The sequence below is a fragment of the Euprymna scolopes genome, chromosome 40 (assembly GCF_053919585.1).
Source record: "Euprymna scolopes isolate OS-2025 chromosome 40, ASM5391958v1, whole genome shotgun sequence".
Lineage (NCBI taxonomy): Eukaryota > Metazoa > Mollusca > Cephalopoda > Sepiida > Sepiolidae > Euprymna > Euprymna scolopes.
Window position 1 is genome coordinate 18372004 of NC_136521.1, and position 22439 is coordinate 18394442.

The 22439-nt window shown below is 36.2% G+C and overlaps 1 protein-coding gene across 4 annotated transcripts in view; it reads left to right on the forward strand.

Annotated features, from left to right (window-relative positions):
- The window catches only part of LOC145265396 (intraflagellar transport protein 140 homolog), a 159238-nt gene that overhangs the window by 98676 nt on the left and 38123 nt on the right, over nt 1-22439 (forward strand). For all 4 annotated transcript variants that reach the window (XM_080121217.1, XM_080121214.1, XM_080121215.1 and 1 more), the window contains exons 22-25: nt 1257-1363; nt 3679-3774; nt 7093-7225; nt 12235-12378. In XM_080121217.1, the coding sequence (XP_079977343.1) occupies nt 1257-1363; nt 3679-3774; nt 7093-7225; nt 12235-12378 (480 nt within the window). The remainder of the gene's footprint in view (nt 1-1256; nt 1364-3678; nt 3775-7092; nt 7226-12234; nt 12379-22439) is intronic.

Genomic DNA, 22439 nt, shown 5'->3' on the forward strand with positions numbered 1-22439 from the left:
TTTTTTTATATATACTAGCATTTCAGCCCGGCGTTGCCCGGGTGTTTGGAGGTGTATGCTGAGCAAAAAAAAAAAAAAGAGTAAATTTTTTTTTAATTTGACCCATATTATGACCCCTTAAAATTTATAGTTTCGGGCTCAAATCACTTTATTAAGTTAGATCCAGGTTCAAGGAACCTATATCTAAAATTTCAAGTGTCTAGACCCAAAATTGTCGGAGGAGTTTGGTAGAGTTCTTAAAGGTCAAATCGTTGAAATTTGACCCCTTAACAGCCAAATTTCGGGCTGACACCCGTCACATCGATTTTCCCAAATCTCAGTACCCGGTATTTCAAATTTCGAGTCTATAGACTAAAAATTGACAGAGTTATTGCGTAGGGAAATGTACACAGGCAGACAGACAGACAGACAGACAGACAGACACGTTCACTTTTATATATATATATATATATATATATATACATACATACATACATACATATACATTAATATTATATGTATATATATATATATATTAATTTTATATATATATATATATATACATTAATTTTTTATATTAATTTTATATATTTATATATATATATACATTAATATTATATGTATATATATATATATATATATATATATTAATTTTATATATCTATATATATACATTAATTTTTATATTAATTTTATATATCTATATATATACATTAATTTTTATATTAATTTTATATATCTATATATATACATTAATTTTTATATTAATTTTATATATTTATATATATATATATACATTAATTTTATATATTTATATATACATTTATATATATATATATATATATACATAAATTTTATATATTTATATATATATACATTAATTTCATATATACATTTATATATATATATATATATATATATATATATATATATATATATACATTAATTTTATATATATATGTGTGTGTATCCTATACATAAATTTTATTAAAAGATTTTGAAAAACTTTTTACAGTGTCAACCTTTATTATTACCCCAAATCCTGATTAAATTAATAATTTAATGAAAAAATGATGCTGTCCTCATTTAATTTAATTTTTAAAATCTTATTAAAAAAAGGAAATAATTTAGTGAAATTCAACCAAAAATGAATTCCAAAGTTAAAACAAACGAAACAAAAAACTGCAAAACAAAACTAAAAATATGCAAGTCCTAGGCAACATCAGACAAGCACAATTTGTTTGATAATAATGTTCTTATTTTTTTGCACATTTCAGGCATTGGAAGTTGCAGAGTTGTATGATCGTGTCCACCTGAGAAGCACGTATCACAGTTTTGCAAAACATTTGGAGGCAAAAGGATCAATAAATGCTGCCATTGAAAAGTTAGTATTTGTTTGTTTTTTTCACTAAAAACAATTACTAAATATCCGGTTCTTATGGGTACAAGTGAAAATCGGAATTCCAAAGAAATTAACAGAAAAACTCTTTGGTATATGTATCAGGCAAAAGCAAATATCTACACCAAATATTGCAGAAGATTATCGAATAGATTTTTAATTAGAAATAAAAAATCAGTTTTTTCCCATTTGCTGATTTGCCATTGATAAGAGTGGTAATACCCATAAAGCAGGGGGAGATAAGTCAGTCTGTTAATTTACCTAGAAATAAAGAATGGCAGATCAGCAAAATACGATAAAATGGATTACTTTAGTTAAAATTTTTATTTGGTAATTTTTCTTAATTTTTGGTGTAGATACCTATTTTTATCTGATGCATATGAGGTGTCTTCAATAAGTTTCTAGACTTTTTTCGTATGCACACTTTTATTGATAGTACACACATGAAACTCTAGTTCCCTTTGAAGTAATCTCCTCTGGCTGAAATGCACTTGGTGTACTGTTCCAACAACTTCTGGAAGGCCACATGGAAGTCCTTTTGTGTGAGCGTGTCAATGACCCTCGTCATATCCTCTTTCATTTCAACAATTATCTCATAAGACATATAGCAATAACAGACTGAATTTTCAAGAGTCTATGACAATTTTAAATGCCTGTACAAAATAAGTCTGGAAACTTATTAAAAGCACATCATAAGTATATCAAAGTTTTTATTTGGAATGCGATTTTTACCTTTGCTTTTAGATGTATAAGCACCAACTATCCCACACCTATTTGACAGCAATAGATTTGACTAATGAAGCCAGACTTAGGGCTGACCAAAACCTTTATTAATGAATTTATCAGTGTGGTTTGAAGTGTATCTATTATTATATTAGGTTTTTATTCTTATATATTTGAATCACACAAAATATTCCTCAATTTTGGGATTGAGTTATGCTTGAAAATACTTCCATTTTAATTGTTCTAATCAGCAAAAATTTACAAATAAACTCCTCTATTACTAAACTTTCGTCTATCACTTTCATCCTCTTTCATTTCGAAATGAAAGGCTCAATAAACGCAGCCATTAAAAATTTAGTTTTCATTTAGTTTCATTGAAATTACAAACTATGCTACACTAATTTGGAAGCAATAATTTGTGTTCCGTTAATGAGTTAACATTTATCAAGTTCCGGGCCATTAAAGAATTAGGGTTAAAGAAATCATTAACCATATTGACACCTGATGGCAAGATTGAACCATTTTCGATCCGTAGGCATACTCCAAGGTGACACCTCTTTCCTCTTAATTCATGCTAATTTATGCTTCATCGTGCGCATGTCTGTACACATGATCCATACAAAGCAGTATCAAATAAAACCTCAAGCTTGCATCATCCAGCTGTTCAGTCTCTTGAGCAAGCTTTTAACTGTGTTGATTTGTACCTCAATGAGACAAAAACTGAAAATATGGACAAATGCTCTTATTCTAACTGATATCACAATATCAAAACATTGAATCAAACGCTACTAAAACAGGTCGATGATTATAAATACGTAGGATCCTTTATCGCATCTTCATTCAAAGATTTCAACATTAGAAAAGGGATGGCATGGTCTGTTTCTAATGATTTGAACAAAATATGGACATTGCATCTCAGCAAAACATCAAATTGAAATTTTTGAATCTATAATACAGCCCATTCTCCTCTATGGTTTGGAAATATGGACACTTTCCAAAAATTTGGAAATGCACCTGAATGATACATATACCCGCCTTCTCATAAGAGTCTGATCTGACCAAGCAACAAATCTATGGCAAACCTATTTATCAAAGCAAGATGTGATCAGGCCATTGTTCTGTGGCTCATATACTCTGATGTCATTGCAAAAAATGCCAATGTTTGAAGTAAGATCTGGAAGCAGTCATGCAGGACTGGAATATCTGGCATGAGCATGTGAACTCCATCATCTGTGGTCAAAAGATGGTTTGTTTAACAGATTTGATTCATCAATTACACTTTAGTTTGAAATAATTTTTTGTTTTGTTTTTTTTTTTACTTAAGATTATCACTTAGAATGGAATTTTATTTAGTACTTTATCTGTCACTTCATGGGTCCTTACAGAAGATACTTGAGTGCAACAAGTTACACCTGAAGAAGGTCTATGGTTACATCGGTTGAAACATTGTGAAAATGACACTCAAGATGAGAACCATAGTCTGAATAATCCAAATAATCTGAATTATCAATCCTCATCTAAAAAATTCTGAAACATAATAAATTCTATCATTTTTGTTTTGTTATTTTCTTTTGTAGCTACAAGAAAGCAGAAACGCATGTCTATGAAGTGCCTCGGATGCTGTATGGCAATCCAACACATTTGCTGGAATACATTCAGAAGAGCAAGGATAAGTCAGTGTGATCTTTTTTACTCTTTCTCTTCATATTGTGATGTAAGGGGGGGGTGAACAAATAGTATTTTCTCATCAACCAAGAAAAAGACTCACAACGACAAAATCGTTTGTTAGAAAAATATAAAATATTATTTTATTTCTTGCTTCGCGTTGCATGCTTCAATCGGTATACAAGAGGGGAGAGAAAAGGAGGTTGGCAGATTTCAGCAACGATTCGTGGCTACTGTCACTTTTTTTACTGACTTGCTTCTCTTCCGCCTCGCTTGTTTATATTGACCTGTTCTCTCGCAAGTGTTTAACTCTCGCAGCTTTGAGGTCAACTACTTGACCTATTCATCTCTGGTGACATCAGTTTTGACAAGTCTACACCCATCGCTCAGTACTTTAGCCTGCAGACTGCACTGTGTGTGTACATGTCAACACACAACAATATTTCCACTCATGCACACAACACAGACAACATATGCAGAGTGCGGACAATATTTGAAAAAATAATTGTAGTTTTATTGTTTGAAATTCATACTTTAAATGCTGATGAATTTTCCTTCTTTACTTGTTCTTTAGAATACGACGGATGATATTTGAAAAAAAATGAGATTTATCCAGTTTATGACCTAATCACTACAACTTTGTGTCTTATTCCTCTCTGTTTCACGTAAAGAAGTCTAGCAGATTGCAGTCATATGAACTGGAAAGTCACATGTCAATGGCTTTTACCTCAATAAACTATAGTTGTGTCGACTATCTTCTATATATATATATATAACTCAATGTATATGTGTGTTTGTGTGTTTCCTATAGAAAGGAAGGTTAGAGAATATATATATATAAAATCTAAAAGTGTATTCTCACAAAAAATTTACCAGTAAAAACGATGGAACTGTTCCCAAATCTCTTAGGGAGTATGAGAGCATAACCCCATTCTCCTTAAAACTTCAAATATATCCTATTTTTGTGAAATTTAAGTCATACATATAAATTTTTCTGGGGACAACAATGGAAGTGGTCTCAAGTCTCCTAGTTTCCTTCTAACCTAAAGGGACTATGAGGCTAAATCTTCTTTAAAGCTACAAATATATACAATTTATATATACTATTTTGATGAAATTTATATCACGAGAAAACAATCTAAACAGTTCTGAATCTATGTTACTGTCTATGTGCAAAATATGTGCCCCCCTACCTCTTACTAACCGATGAAAACTTCAAATACATTTATTAGATTTATAAGAAATTTAAACCATGTGTATTAAAACACTATGAGAATTTTGTAATATTTCAGCTTCATTGGACTGTATTCGGGAGTGAAATAGGAGTGGACAGAACAGTAAAAACAAATAATATGGTGTTATTATCACAGTGAAAAAGTAAATTCAATCTTCCTGCTACCATTTTTATAAGAGTTAAACAACAGTATTCAACCTTATGGCAAACAATTGAGGATCATTGCTGTATTAAAAATAATTAATTAATTTGTCATTTTATGGCAGTTTTAATTGAAATCATAATCATTAGATCAGGAATCAGTTTCTTATAGTTTAAAGACATCAAATTGATCGCTTGTTTTTCAATAATTGTAGATTTTGTGTTTTTGTTTTTCTTCTTTTTTTTTTTTTTAAATATTTAAATTATTTTAAAAAATTTTAAACTTGCAAATTTCATTAAAACTAACAACTTCAATGGGGGATAAGGTATTAAAATGATCCCTATCATTATTTCATCATGAGATCAAAAAACACTAACTTAAACACTAGTATGCAACATTACAGCAAATAATTGCCCATCATTTTTGTATTACAAGTAATTAATTGATCCCTCATTTTCTATTGAGTCTATTTTCATTTCAATAAATGATCTGTGAAGATCTGATAAATGTCAAATAGTGACTGGCTTGAATAACCATCCTCTTTCTTTCTCTGGTTTGTTTAGATACACTCTCCTCTTCACTTTCAAAACCAAGTAAAGTTTTCATATATTGTCACTAATTCAGAATTTTTGGCAAATGCGAATGAACCCTGCTTGATTTAAATCCAAAATGGAATAGGTCAATATAAGATTAGAAATCCTATAAAAATGGGGAAATAGATAGGTAAAAAGCAGATTAACATTGGAAAAGAACCAAGAACAAATGTTCAACACCTCAATTCCTGACTCTGTGGCTTTGGTTGGGAAGGCAAAAAGAAAAGGAACATACAAGCTCTATCATCTTATGCGCACATTTTCTACACGCTAGCAGAATGTAGGCAAGTCACACGCTCAGTGTCACACTGCCATATTACTCAAGCATACATGTTCACAATAACAAATATATAGACATCCCTAGCCCTTGTGTCACATACACATTCCTAGCCCTTGTGTCTGCTTATTCACTGAATATTTCCCTGCTAAAAGCACGAATTTGCATAAACTTTCTCAAATGAACATTTCCTAACTAAAAATAACTTTTATCTGTAAACTTATAGAAGTGTTTTGTTATTTAATCATGTTGTCCTTTATGTTTTAGTTACAAAATTCTGTACATATTTTAGTTAGCACTTGCTAACTGGTGACCCTAATATTTTACAATGCTTTATTTCTTTATATTTTAATATGTACATACACTGCATATATCCCTAGTATTTACCATTCATAACCCCCATTTTATCATTCATATTAATTGTTGGTGTGGTTCTTGGTAAGTTTCCAAAAATACCATTGTTATCTAAAATAACTCTACCAAGACCAAAACTGCATGCCATAAATTAAAGTAAAGGGAGAGAAAGAGTTTTTTTATGGAAATTGATCCAGACAAGGCATAAAGCCACTTGATGTAAAGAGCTACAAAAAAGAAAATGCTTCAAGGTCAAAAATGAAAATGGCAATTTTCCCCCTTTGTCAGAAACATTTCTCATGGAATATGAGGACTAAAGGGCAAAATAAAGTAAGTGAGAACTTGTTTTGGTTTGTCTTTTGTTAAGTAGGTGGGGGGATCACTGCTTATTAAGGCCATGAAGCCACTTGAGGAAAAGAGTTAATGGCCGGTGGGACTAAAACTAAAAAAAAAAAAATAATAACGTCACATAGAGATAAGAATTATGCACGAGAAATTTCAAATGACATCATAATAGACATGGTGTTGCTGCGGAAGATAGATAGGGAACTGTACTGAAACTTAAAATCAGTCTGTCCGTCTTTTTTCCTGCAAGTGCCTATCATCTATCCAATAGTGTGTATGAAACTTGAAGTATCAAGACCAAAAACCTCCGACATTTCAATATAATTTTTCATTTTCTTGAAATTTTAATTCAAATCATTTGTGATTTTCTGTTGTTTTCAGGGCCTTGTATAAGTGGTATGCCCAATATTTGGAAAGCATTGGAGATTTCAAACAAACAGTGAAATATTACGAAATTGCTCAGGATTACTTGTCACTTGTACGGGTGTTTTGCTTTCTCGGAGAAATAGATAAGGTAAGAGTTTCTTTAATTCATAGGATTTTTAGAAAAAAATGTTTTTTACTATCATTTGTTTGATGTTTTACTGATTTTAAAATTTTCACCATGACACTATTTATTTAGCTTATTTAATTATTTTACTTGTGACTAGCAAGGTACCAGGCGTTGCCTGGGTAATTTTTTTTTTTTTTTTTTTACATAGGCATCACCACATTATCAAGGCCAAGAGGCCACTCAAGGATAAGGGTTGAAGAGTGTACAGTAGAAATTGGACAATATAGTAATCATTAGTAATGAAAATTTGGTAAATTTGATAACTTATATGGAACGGCTCATAAAGAACTTATTTACGTTAGACTTGAAGACAACCATATTGAAGTCAGCCGGAAAGCAGGAAAACGGAAGACAATTCCACAGGCGTGCGGTTCCAAGAAAGAAGCTTTGTTCATGGAATCTACGTTTAGGTTTAGGCACAGATAAAGAGTGGGGGAAATTATTGATAGTGCTTACAGCTAGACGGGTGTTTCTTGTGAAAGTTTGGCGAGGGGGGACCATAGACTGAAGCTCAGTCAAACACTTTCCATGAAAATAACGATACATCAGAGACAAACTCGCAACATCTCTTCTGTGAGATAGAGGTTGCAAGGAAGAGAAAAGGACATCTCCTACGAGGCTACGAAGTCTATTTTGAACTCTATCAAGGCAGGACAAGTCCTTTCTAGCAGCTCCTGCCCAGATGTGGCAACAGTATCCCATCCTTGGACGTACCTGGCTCTTATATAGATAGAGAATAGCATCAGCAGTGAGATATCTACCAGATCGATAGAAAGATCCCACCATTTTTCCAGCGGCCTTGGCAACAGATTTGGTGTACGTGTTCCATTTAAGATCAGGAGTAATGGTCAAGCCCAGAAGCTTGTCAAAACTTGAGGCCTCCTGAAGAAGAGAGCCATTCATTTCAATTGATGCCAGATGTGGATCAGAATGTTGATGATGTAAAGAGAGAAGCTTGGTTTTAGATGCATTAAAAGTAACCAGCCACTCCTTTCCCCATTGTACTACGTGCTCAAGATCAGAGGAGAGAGAATTGGAGAGAACTTGGTCATTTACTGTCTTAGATGTGGTACCATAAATGGTAGTGTCGTCAGCATAAATGTCTACAAATGATGTAAGGATGTGATTTGGAAGATCATTAATGTAGATCAGGAAAAGAGTTGGGCCCAGGATGAACCCCTGAGGGACACCGGCATTAATACTGTGAGCTTCTGATTTTTGCCCCTCAACTACTACTCTTATGAACCTATCAGAAAGAAATGATTTAATAATTGCATAATATGCATAACAAAAAAATTAAAAAATTGTGTAACATCTTTCTTTTAAAATGGAGAGTAAAAAATGACTTTAGATTTACTTTCAATCTGGTCTTAAGGAAGTTTCCTTTTTATTCATGATTCTGGGTTTGACCTTTGCTCCTAACCTGAAATAGAAGACTTACATCGAATCCATTGTGAAGATCACTGGAAAAATAGTTGGATCATTCTATCGCTCTAGAAGGTATCTCTTTCTTGATACAATTCTGTCTGTATAAAAGATGCATAATAATATATACATCCTAACATGTAGTATTGTTGCCACATCTGGGAATTAGGTACCTAGTGCATCCTTTCCTTCCTTGACACAGTACAAAATCATTTTCGAAATCTAGTGGAAGTTGTCCTTTTCTCTTTCCTACTCCCTCTTTCTCACAGAAGAGATGTATATCCCTACTCTATCGATATTTTCATGGCACATGCTCGACTGAGCTTAAATCTGTGGCCCTCCTATGTAAAACATTTGCAACAAACACTCCTGTAGCTACAACCACTGTCAGCAATTTCCTTTATCCTCTATCTGTGCCTAAACCTAAATGAAAATTCCATGAGCAAAGTTTCTTTCCTAGAACTACCTGCCTATGGAACACAATACCACAGGGTTGCTTCTCAGCTGACTATAACATGGTCATTTTCAAGTCTAATGTAAACAAGTTCTTGTTGAGTCGTTCTCTTAAATAATCAAATCCTACCCAAGTGCCACCTTTACCAGTTATCGCAGTGTTGTTTCACAGGCCACCTGACACCTGTTTTGGAGACATGGCTGACACCATGCATTGAAGAAGGCATTTTGACTTTGTGAATGCTTCTAACATCGACAAGGACGTCACAGAAAAATTAGAGTAGTTAAACATAAACATTGGTTGATTTCTATCAAAGAAGAAATTGAATTATATTTCATGCTTGTTTAAGTTTCTAGCAATGCCTGGTGGTTTAGGTACATGGTTGTTGTATAACTAGTTTGTTAGGAATTCTGCAAAATGGTTAATCTGGCAAGACTTTGGAATCATGGATACTAAAAAATTGTAAGAAACTTAGACAACAGTACATTTTTTTCTTTAGTGGAAATAGGATAGTACTTATGTGTGTTGAATAACCCTGATCCTCTGCAGTGACATCAAACAAAAGTCGGTCACAAATCTGGATGCAAAGGTCTGGGAGATGATGTCAAAGAAGGTCAAATTGTAGCACATAAAATACACAAAGATTGGGTCATCGAGTTTGACCCACATTTCAACACAATATATGATTGAAATGTTGATGTCATCTGGGCCAATAAAAGAGATGGGAGAGCAACCCCGAGAGGCGGGGAGCAAAGCAACGTATTCTTCCCCCCCCCACCACCACACATGCTATCACACTTGTCAAAACTGCCATTCAAAAACTGAAAGATTATATTTTGAATAAAGAAAAATATTTTTATAACCAGCTGTGTTTGTTTTTATTATCGCCAACAAGTGTATAAATCGAGAAATGACAAAGCTTGATTTTTGAGAAATCAAAAAGACCTAAAAACACATTTAACCATCAGCCATGGCGACTATATTACAGCTTGCCACTTGAATTTGCCTCTGGAGATTTAACTAGGCTTAAATTTATGCAAAATAAGATATCATCTCAAAATAATGGGGAGGTTAAAGCCTGGCCAACACTGCTGGACAAATTAGATTTGAAACTCTTTTCCTAAGAGTGAGAGATTAGTGGTAGATGCACCAGTCCAGATGTGGCAACAATACGATATGCACTGTGTCTGGAATGAATAATACCAGGCAATATCTTATGCCTATTCATCACATAGTCTGATCGAAAGGGTTGACATGTTAGAATCAATTGCATGCAGTCACATTACATTTTACAAACTCAAGCTTCGTCTTCCTTGACCAACTACAGGTGCTACTAGATCAGGTTGTCTGAAAATACCGACTTCTTGATTTAATATGCACCAAACATTGATGTTATTGTTTTTTTTTTTCTTTCTCTTTGTAAAACTCAGTCATGTTCTGCAAAACTAAAAACAATTTTTTTCTCTTTTTCTTTCCCTCCATTTTTTTTTTTCTCTACGATTGGGGTCGGCAGTTTTCAATGGTTGGCACCTCATGACACTTAATGATAGGATCCTGGTAACTGAGTAGTCTGTCCATAACCTGGAAAGCAACACTCCACTTTGGTCCTTATCTGAGCTAAATGGATGGTTAGAGAGGCTTGATCTGATCAATCAGCTTGTTACATCAAACCCTACAACATAAAACCTACATCAACTTATAACTTATTCCAATGCTGACTAATAACTAATAATTTATCCTGAAAATATGGTGGAAAGCAATGGCTGATGGTCAATTAGTGATTTAAAAATATAAACAACTTGAAGCATAAAAACTTTTATCAAAATAACTGGATTCAGCATTAAATAACCCCAAAAAGTTGATATGCCATAAAACAAAACAATCAGACCAAACACCATGAATAAATATTTGAGATATAAAAAACTTGAAGTATGAAAATTTTACCAAAATGACCGAATTCAGCATTAAATAAAAGATATACTGTAAAACAAAACCAACAAAATGTTCATTAATGCCTCATACATCCAAATTTTTTATAGAGTTGACGCAAGCGGTTACACTGTAAATTACTGAATCACCTGCGACAGCAAGCACATAAGACATCTGTGATCCCACCAATACTGAGTTTCTGACGAAGCACAATTAACATTAGTTGATCTGGCTTGGATATGTATGCCCACACACTTCTTTGCTCGATAATAATCGCCAACCCCAACACTGTTTCTCTGGTTTTGTCTTTTATCTTTTCTTTTTTTACCATCTTGTCATCCCTCACATTTGTAACTGCCGAGGAAGGAATACAGTGGCTCATAAGTATAAAAAATAACTCACAACTCAAAGAAAAGACTCTGACACATTTTGTATATATCAGTTGTACTTTGGATGGATGTGTGTGTGTGTGTCACCATCAACTTTCTAAATGCTAACATCAGCATCTTCATCTTCTGTCAATCAAGGCCGTGTTCGTTAGTTGACATCAGTTCGTTCCGAGCTACTCTGAGTGACAACCTGCGTTCAGCTGCTCTTAAATGGAAACTGTCCGCAATTGTTGAAAACTCAAGAAACTGTCTCTAACCATTATTTACTGCTGCAAAACCCATTCCCACCCTAAAACTGTCTGTAAACTAACTCTAAATATATTGATCTCCGTCTTTTGTCTGCCACATCTTGATTAACTATCCTATTTCAGATGGCCTTTGTATTCCTTGATGAACCACTTCTCCTATTGTCTTCCTACTGACCTTACTTTCTATACATTTGTTTACTGACTTATTTCCTCTTTTGGTTATATTTTTTCCTATTTTATCTTACTTTCTATTACGTTTAGGGAAGAGGGTATGTCAATAGTACCACAGATACATAGTTGGTGTATAATTAATAAGTTATGAATGTGATGATAAATTATTAAGGTAAACTCAAATGGCTGAGCAAAATTGTCAGTTTTGCAGAAAGACTCTGAAACCAAGAATTCCAAAAAATCATTGTTTAACTTGATTATTTCAATGTTTATTCACATGGTCATCAGAAATAAAAGATTTCTGCCATAAAAGAAATGAAGGTTTTAAAATGTATTTTTTCAATTTCGTTTTAGGCTGGTGAAATCTGCAATGAAACTGGTGATCGAGCTGCATGCTACCAACTTGCTCGTCAGTATGAGACACAAGGGGTCATAAAACAGGCAATAAATTTTTTTACGCGATCAGGAACATATGGAAATGCTATCCGCTTATGCAAGGTAAGGCTAGGAGATTAAGTTATTTCATTAATGGAAAGGACTCGTTTCCTCTTCATTTTTTACTTTTTTTAAAATTCTTTTCCTTCTGCTGATGTTTTAATATATATATATATATATATATATATATTTTATAACTTACTATATATATATACTAGCGGGGGTACCCGGCGTTGCCCGAGTGTTTGTTTCCGGGACGGGGGGGGGGGATTTTAAAAAATGTTATGGTAGGTAAGTAGGAAGGATCAAACCCGAAGTCATGAGTAAAAGTAGGAAAATAAAGTGTGAAAAAAAAACAAAAAAAAACATCTGCAACGTTAACAGTTCAGCCACCAAGAAAAGTCCATTCCAGTTGTTTAGGAAAAAAAAAAAAAAAAAAAAAAAAAACGACTACGGTAGGTCGGCGCGAACGTGAAAATATAATGTGAATTGTCCAGCACGCTAACCACTACGCCACAGAGCACTGCAGCTTAGTTTAGTGATTTTAAATAACTTCACATGAAAGAACTACGAAGCCAAACCGGTGTTCTCTTCTCAACTGTTCCTTGTGAACGATCCCCAAACGGTGTTAAGTGGTGGCAGGGGGAGGAGGAATTTATTAGAGAGAAAATATTTTACCACTTCCATTGATCTTAACCGATTTTGGCCGTGACTTTTCAGCAGAAAAAGTATAGAAATCTAAGATTATCGAGGAATTTGAGAAATAATAAGCCTATAACATACCTCAGATATTGTTCTGACGTTTGTGCATATTATATTTGCATGAAATATCTTGATTTTTAATCCTATGAATGTCAAAATTAGACGGGAAAAAATGAGTTCATTTTATTTATATATATATATATATATATATATATATATATATATATATATATATATATATTGTTAAGAGAAACATTTTCACACCCTTCATATATATCAATTAAGCAGACACCCCTTCCCACACCCAATCCTTAGCAGACGGAGTAAAAAATGAGGCTGGCCGAGCGACCTAGATTTCTACACCCACGCAATGACCTTCAACTGTCGCCAACAAGAAAAACGCGGGAGAATCAAGGTAGTTCGACGAAGGCGGTGGACACAGAAACATGTGTGGGGGCATTCTGCTCGAAAAATGGAAACACTGCGGTTGATTCGCATGGTGAAAAAAAAAAAAAAGAAAAACATCTCGTCGATTCGTATCGTGCCACAAAGGAACAATATATACCCACCTTGGCACTAATCGATTGGAATTCACGCCGTGCTGAAAAGGAATAACATATATCCACCTTAGCATAAATGGATTGGAATTTACGAGAATCGATCCTTCAAACCAGCACCTCATAAAAGGGAAAAAAAGCTTCGGGTGAATTGAACGTCGACTCAACAAAAGAAGTTAAGTAACTCTTTCTAAATTGTTTTTGCTCGATCAATTATGTGAACTGTTGAATGCCCCATGAAAAAAAGGAAAAAGAAAAAGAAAAAAAATGGGGAAAAGAAAAGCAACCCTCGAACTAAGGTTTTTTTCCTAAATGCTGAATCCCCCCCCTGTTGATCGGCCCATAAGTAACATATCATTGACTATAAAAAAAAAAAGAAAAAAAGGAAGAAGAAAAAAAAAAGGGGGAAAGAAAAGAAAATAAAAAAAAAGTAGAGGAAAGAGGGAAAAACTATCTCTATATCTTGAGACTTTCAGTGTGACCCCCCCCCCTCTGAGTATCACTCATATCTCGTTGATTCTCATCGAAGAGAACAAAAAGAACCTTCCTAAGACAATCGAAATATCACTCACCCCCCCCTCTCCTTGTCCCAAATCATTGTCTGCATGTATATATTCTTTTATTCTTTTTTTTTCATGTTATTTCAGTTATGATTTCAGTTGCATGTTCTGTTTTCGTAGTTACATTTTACCCAGTTCAATTTGTTTAAATAAATTGTTGATTTAATAACTCTCATACCCGTGTCGACTTGTGTCTCTTTTGTTTGCCTTACATTGCCTCGAGTATATTCCACGACGATTCTGGTCTGAACCTGGACACTGTACCATAGAGACCGCATAATTTGCAGTCGGTACCCGTCAAACTTTTCTTTTTCTTAAAACGCGTGCCCGGCCTTGGGATTTTCTCTGAGAATTCCAACCTTGGTACCGTACAGGGAGGTTCTCGTCAAGAAACAGGCTCGTGGTACCGTCACATGGGGGCTCTCCGGAGATCAGTTATACACCAAGCAAGTGTAATTTCCTTGCTTGAATAAAAAAAAAAAAAAATCCTCGTGAACGTACTTGTGCATTATACACGGACGGTAAGGCAAAATGATGGACACTGACGAATTCCTTAAAAATCCATCCCCAGATAAATTATATAGATTAAAAAAAGATGATCTAATAGTAATAGGAAAGAAATTAGACCTAGGGGTTAGGGGAGCTATGAGGAAAAGCCAGTTAATGAGAATAATAGCTGAGCACATGGTAGACAATGACCGCTTCGATGAAGAAGTGCTGGAAGATTTACCGGCGGAGAAAACGACCATGACTCCTGATCAGGTCGAACTAGAGAAAGCCAGAATAATGGCGAAAGCCGAGGTAGAAAAAGCTCGAATCGAGCAAGAGATTAGGATGAGCGAATTAAGTATAGCTCACCAGCCACAGCAAGTCAGACAAAACAGATTCGACATAACTAAACAAGTGCGATTGGTCCCAAAATTTGTAGAAAAGGAGGCGGATGATTACTTTGCGCACTTCGAGAGAACCGCCCTAAATATGGGCTGGCCACAAGAGTGTTGGGCAATGCTGTTACAAACGGCATTAAGCGGTAAGGCCCAAAAGACATATGCGGCACTTCCAGCGGAAGACTGTGCCGATTACGAGGTAGTAAAAGAAGCAATTCTTAAAAGTTATGAACTCGTCCTACAAGCTTATCAACAGAAGTTCAGAAACTCAAAGAAAAGCGAGGGACAAACCTACGTAGAGTTTGTTAAACTCAAAGAGAATTATTTTGATCGGTGGTGCAATGCCAAAAACATAGAGGGTAACTTCAACAAATTGAAACAACTCATGTTAATTGAGGAATTTCAAAACTGCATACCCGATGACATGAGGATACACCTGACCGACAAAAAGGCTGAAACAGCAATCGATATAGCCACGGCAGCCGACGAATACACATTGACTCACAAGAGAAGCAGGGCAAAACTACAGGGACCCATGCAGTCACAGGTCAGGGAACATTGTGCAGTAAAGACACTGTACGAAAATCCATGAGTACCCATCAGAAATCCCCTCAACACAACCAACCGACCAGTACTGGGACGGGAAGCGAGACCTATAGTATGCTTCAACTGTGGGAAGCCAGGTCATGTAGCTGCGAAGTGTCAGGCGAAAAGATTCACGGAGATGAATCGGAATACCCCAGCCAAACCACAAGGGGCGATATCTCAGGGAATAGATGAAACGTACGAACCCTTCATATCGAAAGGATATATCGCGCGAGATAAGGAAGGTCAAGGGGAACCCATTAACATTCTCAGGGACACGGGAGCATCCCAATCCCTAGTGAAAAGAGGATGCATGCCTAAAGAAGCGACAAGAGCCGCAGGTAGAGCAACCACGATAAGGGGCATAGGAAACAGACCCATAACGATTCCACTATTTAAAGTCCACTTAGTGTCGGATTGGGGCTCAGGAGAAATAACTGTAGGCGTAATTGACGAATTACCAATGACAGGGGTAGCCATGATACTAGGAAATGACATCGCGAAATATCAAGACGGGAAACCCATAGGGGTGACCACAAGAAGTAGAGCGATAGAGAGGGGAAATGTAGAAGACAAGCCGTCAGGGGAAAAGCAACCGAGACCGGTGGTAACACCCCAACCTTGTTTACCCGTGCCACGACAAGTGCTGATCAAGGAGCAACAGAATGACGGCGACCTAAAACCCTTATTCTGTCGGGTTGGAGAAGAATATCCTAACAAATCAAAAAGTCAATATTTCCTCAATAGGGGCGTACTAATGAGGAAATGGAATGCCCCCAAGACAAAGGGAGAGTCGGGAGATACTGTGCGGGAACAAGTAATGGTACCCGACATGTATCGAGAGGATATCATGAAAGTGGCACATGAGATACCACTGGCGGGCCACCTAGGTGTCAACAAGACCCTAGAAAAGTTGACCAGACATTTCTACTGGCCAGGAATCATGGGAGATGTCAAAACGTTCTGTAGAACTTGTGGGACGTGCCAAAAGACTGGAAAACCCAACCAGAATATTCCCCCGGCCCCACTCCAACCTATACCGGCAGTGGAAGAACTGTTTAGTAGGGTAATAGTGGACTGTGTAGGACCGCTACCCAAAACCAAAACAGGACACAAATTTATATTAACTATAATGTGCGCGCCCACAAGGTTTCCAGAGGCGATCCCACTGCGCAACGAAAAAGGTGGTAGATGTCCTGATAAACTTTTTCACTAAAATGGGGCTACCCAGAACCATACAGACAGACCAAGGATCTAATTTTACGTCGAGGCCATTCGAGCAGGCTACGGAGCAACTGGGAATCACCCACATAAAATCCAGCGCTTATCACCCTCAATCGCAGGGGGCTCTGGAACGCTTCCACGCCACCCTGAAAACCATGCTCAGGGGCTATTGTATGGAACACGATGCCGAATGGGATCAGGGGATCCCATTTGTGCTTTTCGCAGCTCGAGAAGCCGTCCAAGACTCGTTGGGGTTCAGTCCCTTCGATCTAGTCTTCGGTCATCAGGTACGAGGACCATTAAAAATGATAAAAGAGAAATGGGTCAGCGATGAACCCTTGCCAAATAACATGACGGATTACGTCACTAAAATGCGACAAACCTTAGCCGAAACACGGAAGTTAGCTAAGACCCACCTAGAAAGTAGTCAGAGGGTCATGAAGACCACATACGATAAAAAGGCAGTAGATAGAAAGTTCGAAGAAGGAGAGGAAGTGTTAGTACTCATACCCCTGAATGGTCAACCATTCAAGTCGAAATATCAGGGACCGTACACAATTACTGAAAAGATAAGCCCACTAAAGTATAAGATATCTACCCCCAAGCGTAGAAACAAAACTCAAGTATGTCATGTGAACATGATGAAAAAATATTTCAGGAGGGCGGGAGAAAAATCAATATTGACAGCACAGTGTCACCATGAAGCTGTAAGTGATGAGTACCCCGAAAGAGATCTTCCTGTAGAAAAGGACCCACCCATTAAGTTAAAGAATTCGGAGATAATGAGTAACCTAGGGTGCAAACTTGCACACTTACCGCCGAAAGAAGGGCAAAAGTTACAAGGAATGGTAACAGAATATAGCGACCTATTTGCTGACGCACCTACGCGCACAAGAGCAATAGTGCACGACGTTGAGCTAAAGGAGAGCGAACCAATTAAACAACATCCGTATCGCATAAGTCCGAAGAAATTAGAGATAATGAAAACGGAGATAGACTACATGCTCGAACACGTGATAATAGAGCCCAGTCAAAGTGAATGGGCATCACCGTGCGTGCTGGTCGATAAACCGGACGGAACAGTGAGATTCTGTACAGATTATCGCAGAGTGAACGCGACGCATACCCTATGCCACGAATAGACGACTGTATAGATAAGATAGGACATGCCAAATACATCACCAAATGCGACCTTCTTAAGGGATACTGGGCAGTGCCTCTAACCGAGAGAACCAAGCAAATATCGGCGTTTGTAACCCCAGAAGGAGCATACCAATATCGCGTAATGCCATTTGGGATGAAGAATTCCCAAGCAACATTTGTAAGACTGATGAACACATGCCTTGCTGGGATTAAAAACGTAGATACATATGTCGATGACATAGTCATTTACAATGACACATGGGCAGAACATATCGAAACAATTGAAAAAGTATTTAAGAGGTTAAGAACGGCCAAATTAACCATAAACTTAGCTAAAACAGAGTTCTGCCAGGCCGAGGTCAAATATCTAGGGCATGTGGTTGGCCATGGGAAGATCACCCCAGCAAAGGCCAAAGTAGAAGAGATAAAGAATTATCCCATACCAAAAAATGTTAGGAGTTTAAGGAGATTCCTAGGCATGGCAGGGTATTACCGCCGGTTCTGCAGGAATTTTGCATGTCTCACTGCGCCACTGACAGAGCTGTTGAAAAAGCACAAGCGATTTCAATGGACACCCGAATGTCAAGAAGCAGCTGAGAAGATCAAGCTAATGTTAAGCAGCGAGCCAGTGTTAAAGGCTCCATCGTTTGACAAACCCTTCAGTGTGGCGGTAGATGCCAGCAATAGCGGGATAGGAGCAGTACTGTTACAAATGGGGGAGGATGATCAACTACACCCAGTCAGTTACTACTCAAAGAAACTGAGCAAGTTTCAAAAATCCTACTCCACAATAGAGAAGGAAGCTTTGGCGTTAGTGATGAGTTTATCTCATTTTGAAGTCTATGTATCCTCGGTGCATGGCCCGACTATCCTATACACAGACCACAACCCATTGATATACGTCAATAGAATGAAAAATAAAAACCGGCGAGTACTCTCCTGGAGTCTCATATTGCAGGAATTCGACCTAGACATCAGACACGTAAGGGGTCAGGATAACGTAATAGCGGACGCCTTATCACGTAGATTCGAAACAGAAAGGGAAGAAAAGGGGCGGGGGGAAAATTCATAAAATAGCTGTAGGAAAAAGTGATGGAAACTCCACGAACATCATTTCTTTAGAGTGACACAAGTTGGTGTCCTTAATCTCAAATATTATTTTCTTGTCTCATACGAGTAATTTTATTTTAAATACATATAAATATAAAAAAAAAAAGAGGAACAATTCTCTTTTTTTTTCTCTTATGAAGGAAGGTGTTAAGAGAAAAATTTTCACACCCTTCATATATATCAATTAAGCAGACACCCCTTCCCACACCCAATCCTTAGCAGACGGAGTCAAAATGAGGCTGGCCGAGCGACCTAGATTTCTACACCCACGCAATGACCTTCAACTGTCGCCAACAAGAAAAACGCGGGAGAATCAAGGTAGTTCGACGAAGGCGGTGGACACAGAAACATGTGTGGGGGCATTCTGCTCGAAAAATGGAAACACCGCGGTTGATTCGCATGGTGAAAAAAAAAAAAAGAAAAACATCTCGTCGACTCGTATCGTGCCACAAAGGAACAATATATACCCACCTTGGCACTAATCGATTGGAATTCACGCCGTGCTGAAAAGGAATAACATATATCCACCTTAGCATAAATGGATTGGAATTTACGAGAATCGATCCTTCAAACCAGTACCTCATAAAAGGGAAAAAAAGCTTTGGGTGAATTGAACGTCGACTCAACAAAAGAAGTTAAGTTACTCTTTCTAAATTGTTTTTGCTCGATCAATTATGGTACCGTTTTTGCTCGATCAACCTTGGTACCGTACAGGGAGGTTCTCGTCAAGAAACAGGCTCGTGGTACCGTCACAATATATATATAGTAAGTTATAAAATATATACGGCGATTAAGCTACACTGAATGTTCCGTGTCTCATCCACTCTAGGACTCTTCAGGCTTATGCGCAAATTTTGTGGTTATCTGTCGTTTTTATATACGCACCTTCTATTAAGATTTTAGTTAGCCAATCAGCTTTCTAGTATCCACCGCACCCTTCCTATCAGCCAATGAACATGCACTTACCGGACAAATGCCTATTTGACCTCTGGTTGACCTGTTCCTTTGCTATCCTAGAGTAAATTTTATCCTGTGAACACAGTTGTTCGCTATTTATCTTCTACAGTTTAATAGATGTTGGGTTTCTTTAAAATACAGGATAGCAAATTTTTCATGAAGGCATAATCTACATTGGTCGTCTAGGTCCCTACATGTGGTAGCTTGTCTTATTATTTTCCATTCGACTACTGGCGAATGCCCGCTTTCCTTGAGTTCCCAGTATTTATTTGCTAGCGTTGTTTTCATACAGTGTTTTTTATTGTTGAATGTAATTTTGTATATATATATATATATATATATATATATATATATATATATATATATATATATATATATAATTAGTGTTGGAACGAAAAATCGGAACTTTTGGGGGAATCGGTATCAGAATTGGAAAAAGATAAGCCTAATTTCCGATTCCAAAACTGACTCTTTGCACTTTTTGCAAACTTAAGTTTCCATTGTCGGTACTACTGATAAATACTTACTGTTTTTAAACAATTAGTAAAAAAAATCATAAAATTATGATAAAAATATGATGTAAATACATTTTATTTTTATAAAATAAACAAAACAAAAATTTTTAACTTTACATAAATTCGCTGGGTACACTTTAGAAGAATGCAGTTTATTTACAATGTTTGAAAAAATATTTTAAAAGTCCAATAAAATATTTTTGTCAAGAAAAATACTATCAAACATTAATTAAATCAAAAATAGAATATAAAAATATTTAAAATCTTTTTAACTATTTATTTTATGCTTTCAGCTTTTGTCCAGTTGGGTTTTATCTAGTAGACTTTTGTCCAGTTCCTCATCTAGCATTTGCAAATATTGCAATGGAGGAGAGGGGGTGCAAAACGTATGAGAAAAGGTTGACTTTGAATTGAATGAGGTATAAATCAATTTGTGAATTTTCACACTGTTGTGTGAAATAACATTTGGCATCAATTCTTCTTTGTATTCTGTCTGTATTACTTACACTTAGACTTAGGAATTCCTGTGGCCGTCAAAGTAATCGACCGTTTTCAGTCTGAAGGCAGATCCACCTCCCCATATACAGATTGTAAAACAAAATTAAGATTGTTTGAGGTGGATATATTAGGTTGTCCGGAAAATAATGGCCAATTTTAGTGAAAAAGGATTTATTAATCAAATAGGTGACACTAGACATTGAAATTTGTCAAAGTATGATCCTTGAACAGCCATGCATTTTTGCCATCTATCAACTAGATCATTTATGCTTCGTTGATAAAAAATTCTTTGGCTTAGATGCTAAGATATCTTTGAAAAAAGATTCAACCTCTGCATTAGATCTGAAAGTTTTGTTGCTTAAAAAAGCGGCTAAATGCTTGAAAAAATGGTAGTCTGTTGGTGAATGATCTGGAGAATAAGGAGGATGTGGTAAAATTTCGTATCCCAATTCTGTGAGTTTCTGCAGTGTCATTCTCGCAACATGAGGCCGCGCATTATAGTGGAGCATGATTGGACCACGCCTATTCACTAATGCAGGTCTCAATTTTTGTAAATGATGATGCATTTCTTCGAGTTGATTGCAGTAAACCTCTGCTGTGATGCTCTGATTCGCATCCAGAAAGCTGTAATGAATAACACCAATTGCACACCACCAAACAGTCAGCATAATCTTCTGTTGGTGAAACTTTGGCTTTGGAAAATGTTTGGGTGGTTCATCACAATCAAGCCATTGACCTGATCGTTTCCGATTATCATAAAGGATCCGCTTTTCGTCACAGGTGATTATTCGGTCAAGAAATGGATCACTAATGTTTCGCAAAAAGAGCATCGAACACACTTTAAAACGTCGAGCTTGTTGATTTTCATTGAGTTCATGTGGAACCCATTTGTCGAGCTTTTTCATCTTGCCAATTTGCTTCAGATGGTCCGACACTGTTGAACTGCTAACACCAAGTTCCCGAGACATTTCCCTGACACTTTGCCGTAGATTTTGCTCAATAATGGCTCTCAAATTTTCATTGTCAAGATTAGATGGCCGTCCTCTACCTTCTTCATCTTTAAGGCTCTATTCACCACTACGAAATCTTTGAAACCACCTTCGTACTGTTCTATCACTTGTGATGCCTTCTCCCCATGCCCTATTGATATTTGCAGTTGTTTGAGAAGCATTGTTACCAAGCTTAAACTCATGCAGGAAAAATAATCGTAAGTCTTCTTTTCCCCTATTCCAAATTATGGGCTCATTCGCTCATAAAACATTTTCTGAAAGAAAAAAGTAAGAAATTATTAAAGAGCACATATAAATCAATAATCATGTTGATGTTTACCTGAAATATAATAAAAATCCTATGATAAAATCCAATTTCAAAACAGACTTCCTGAAA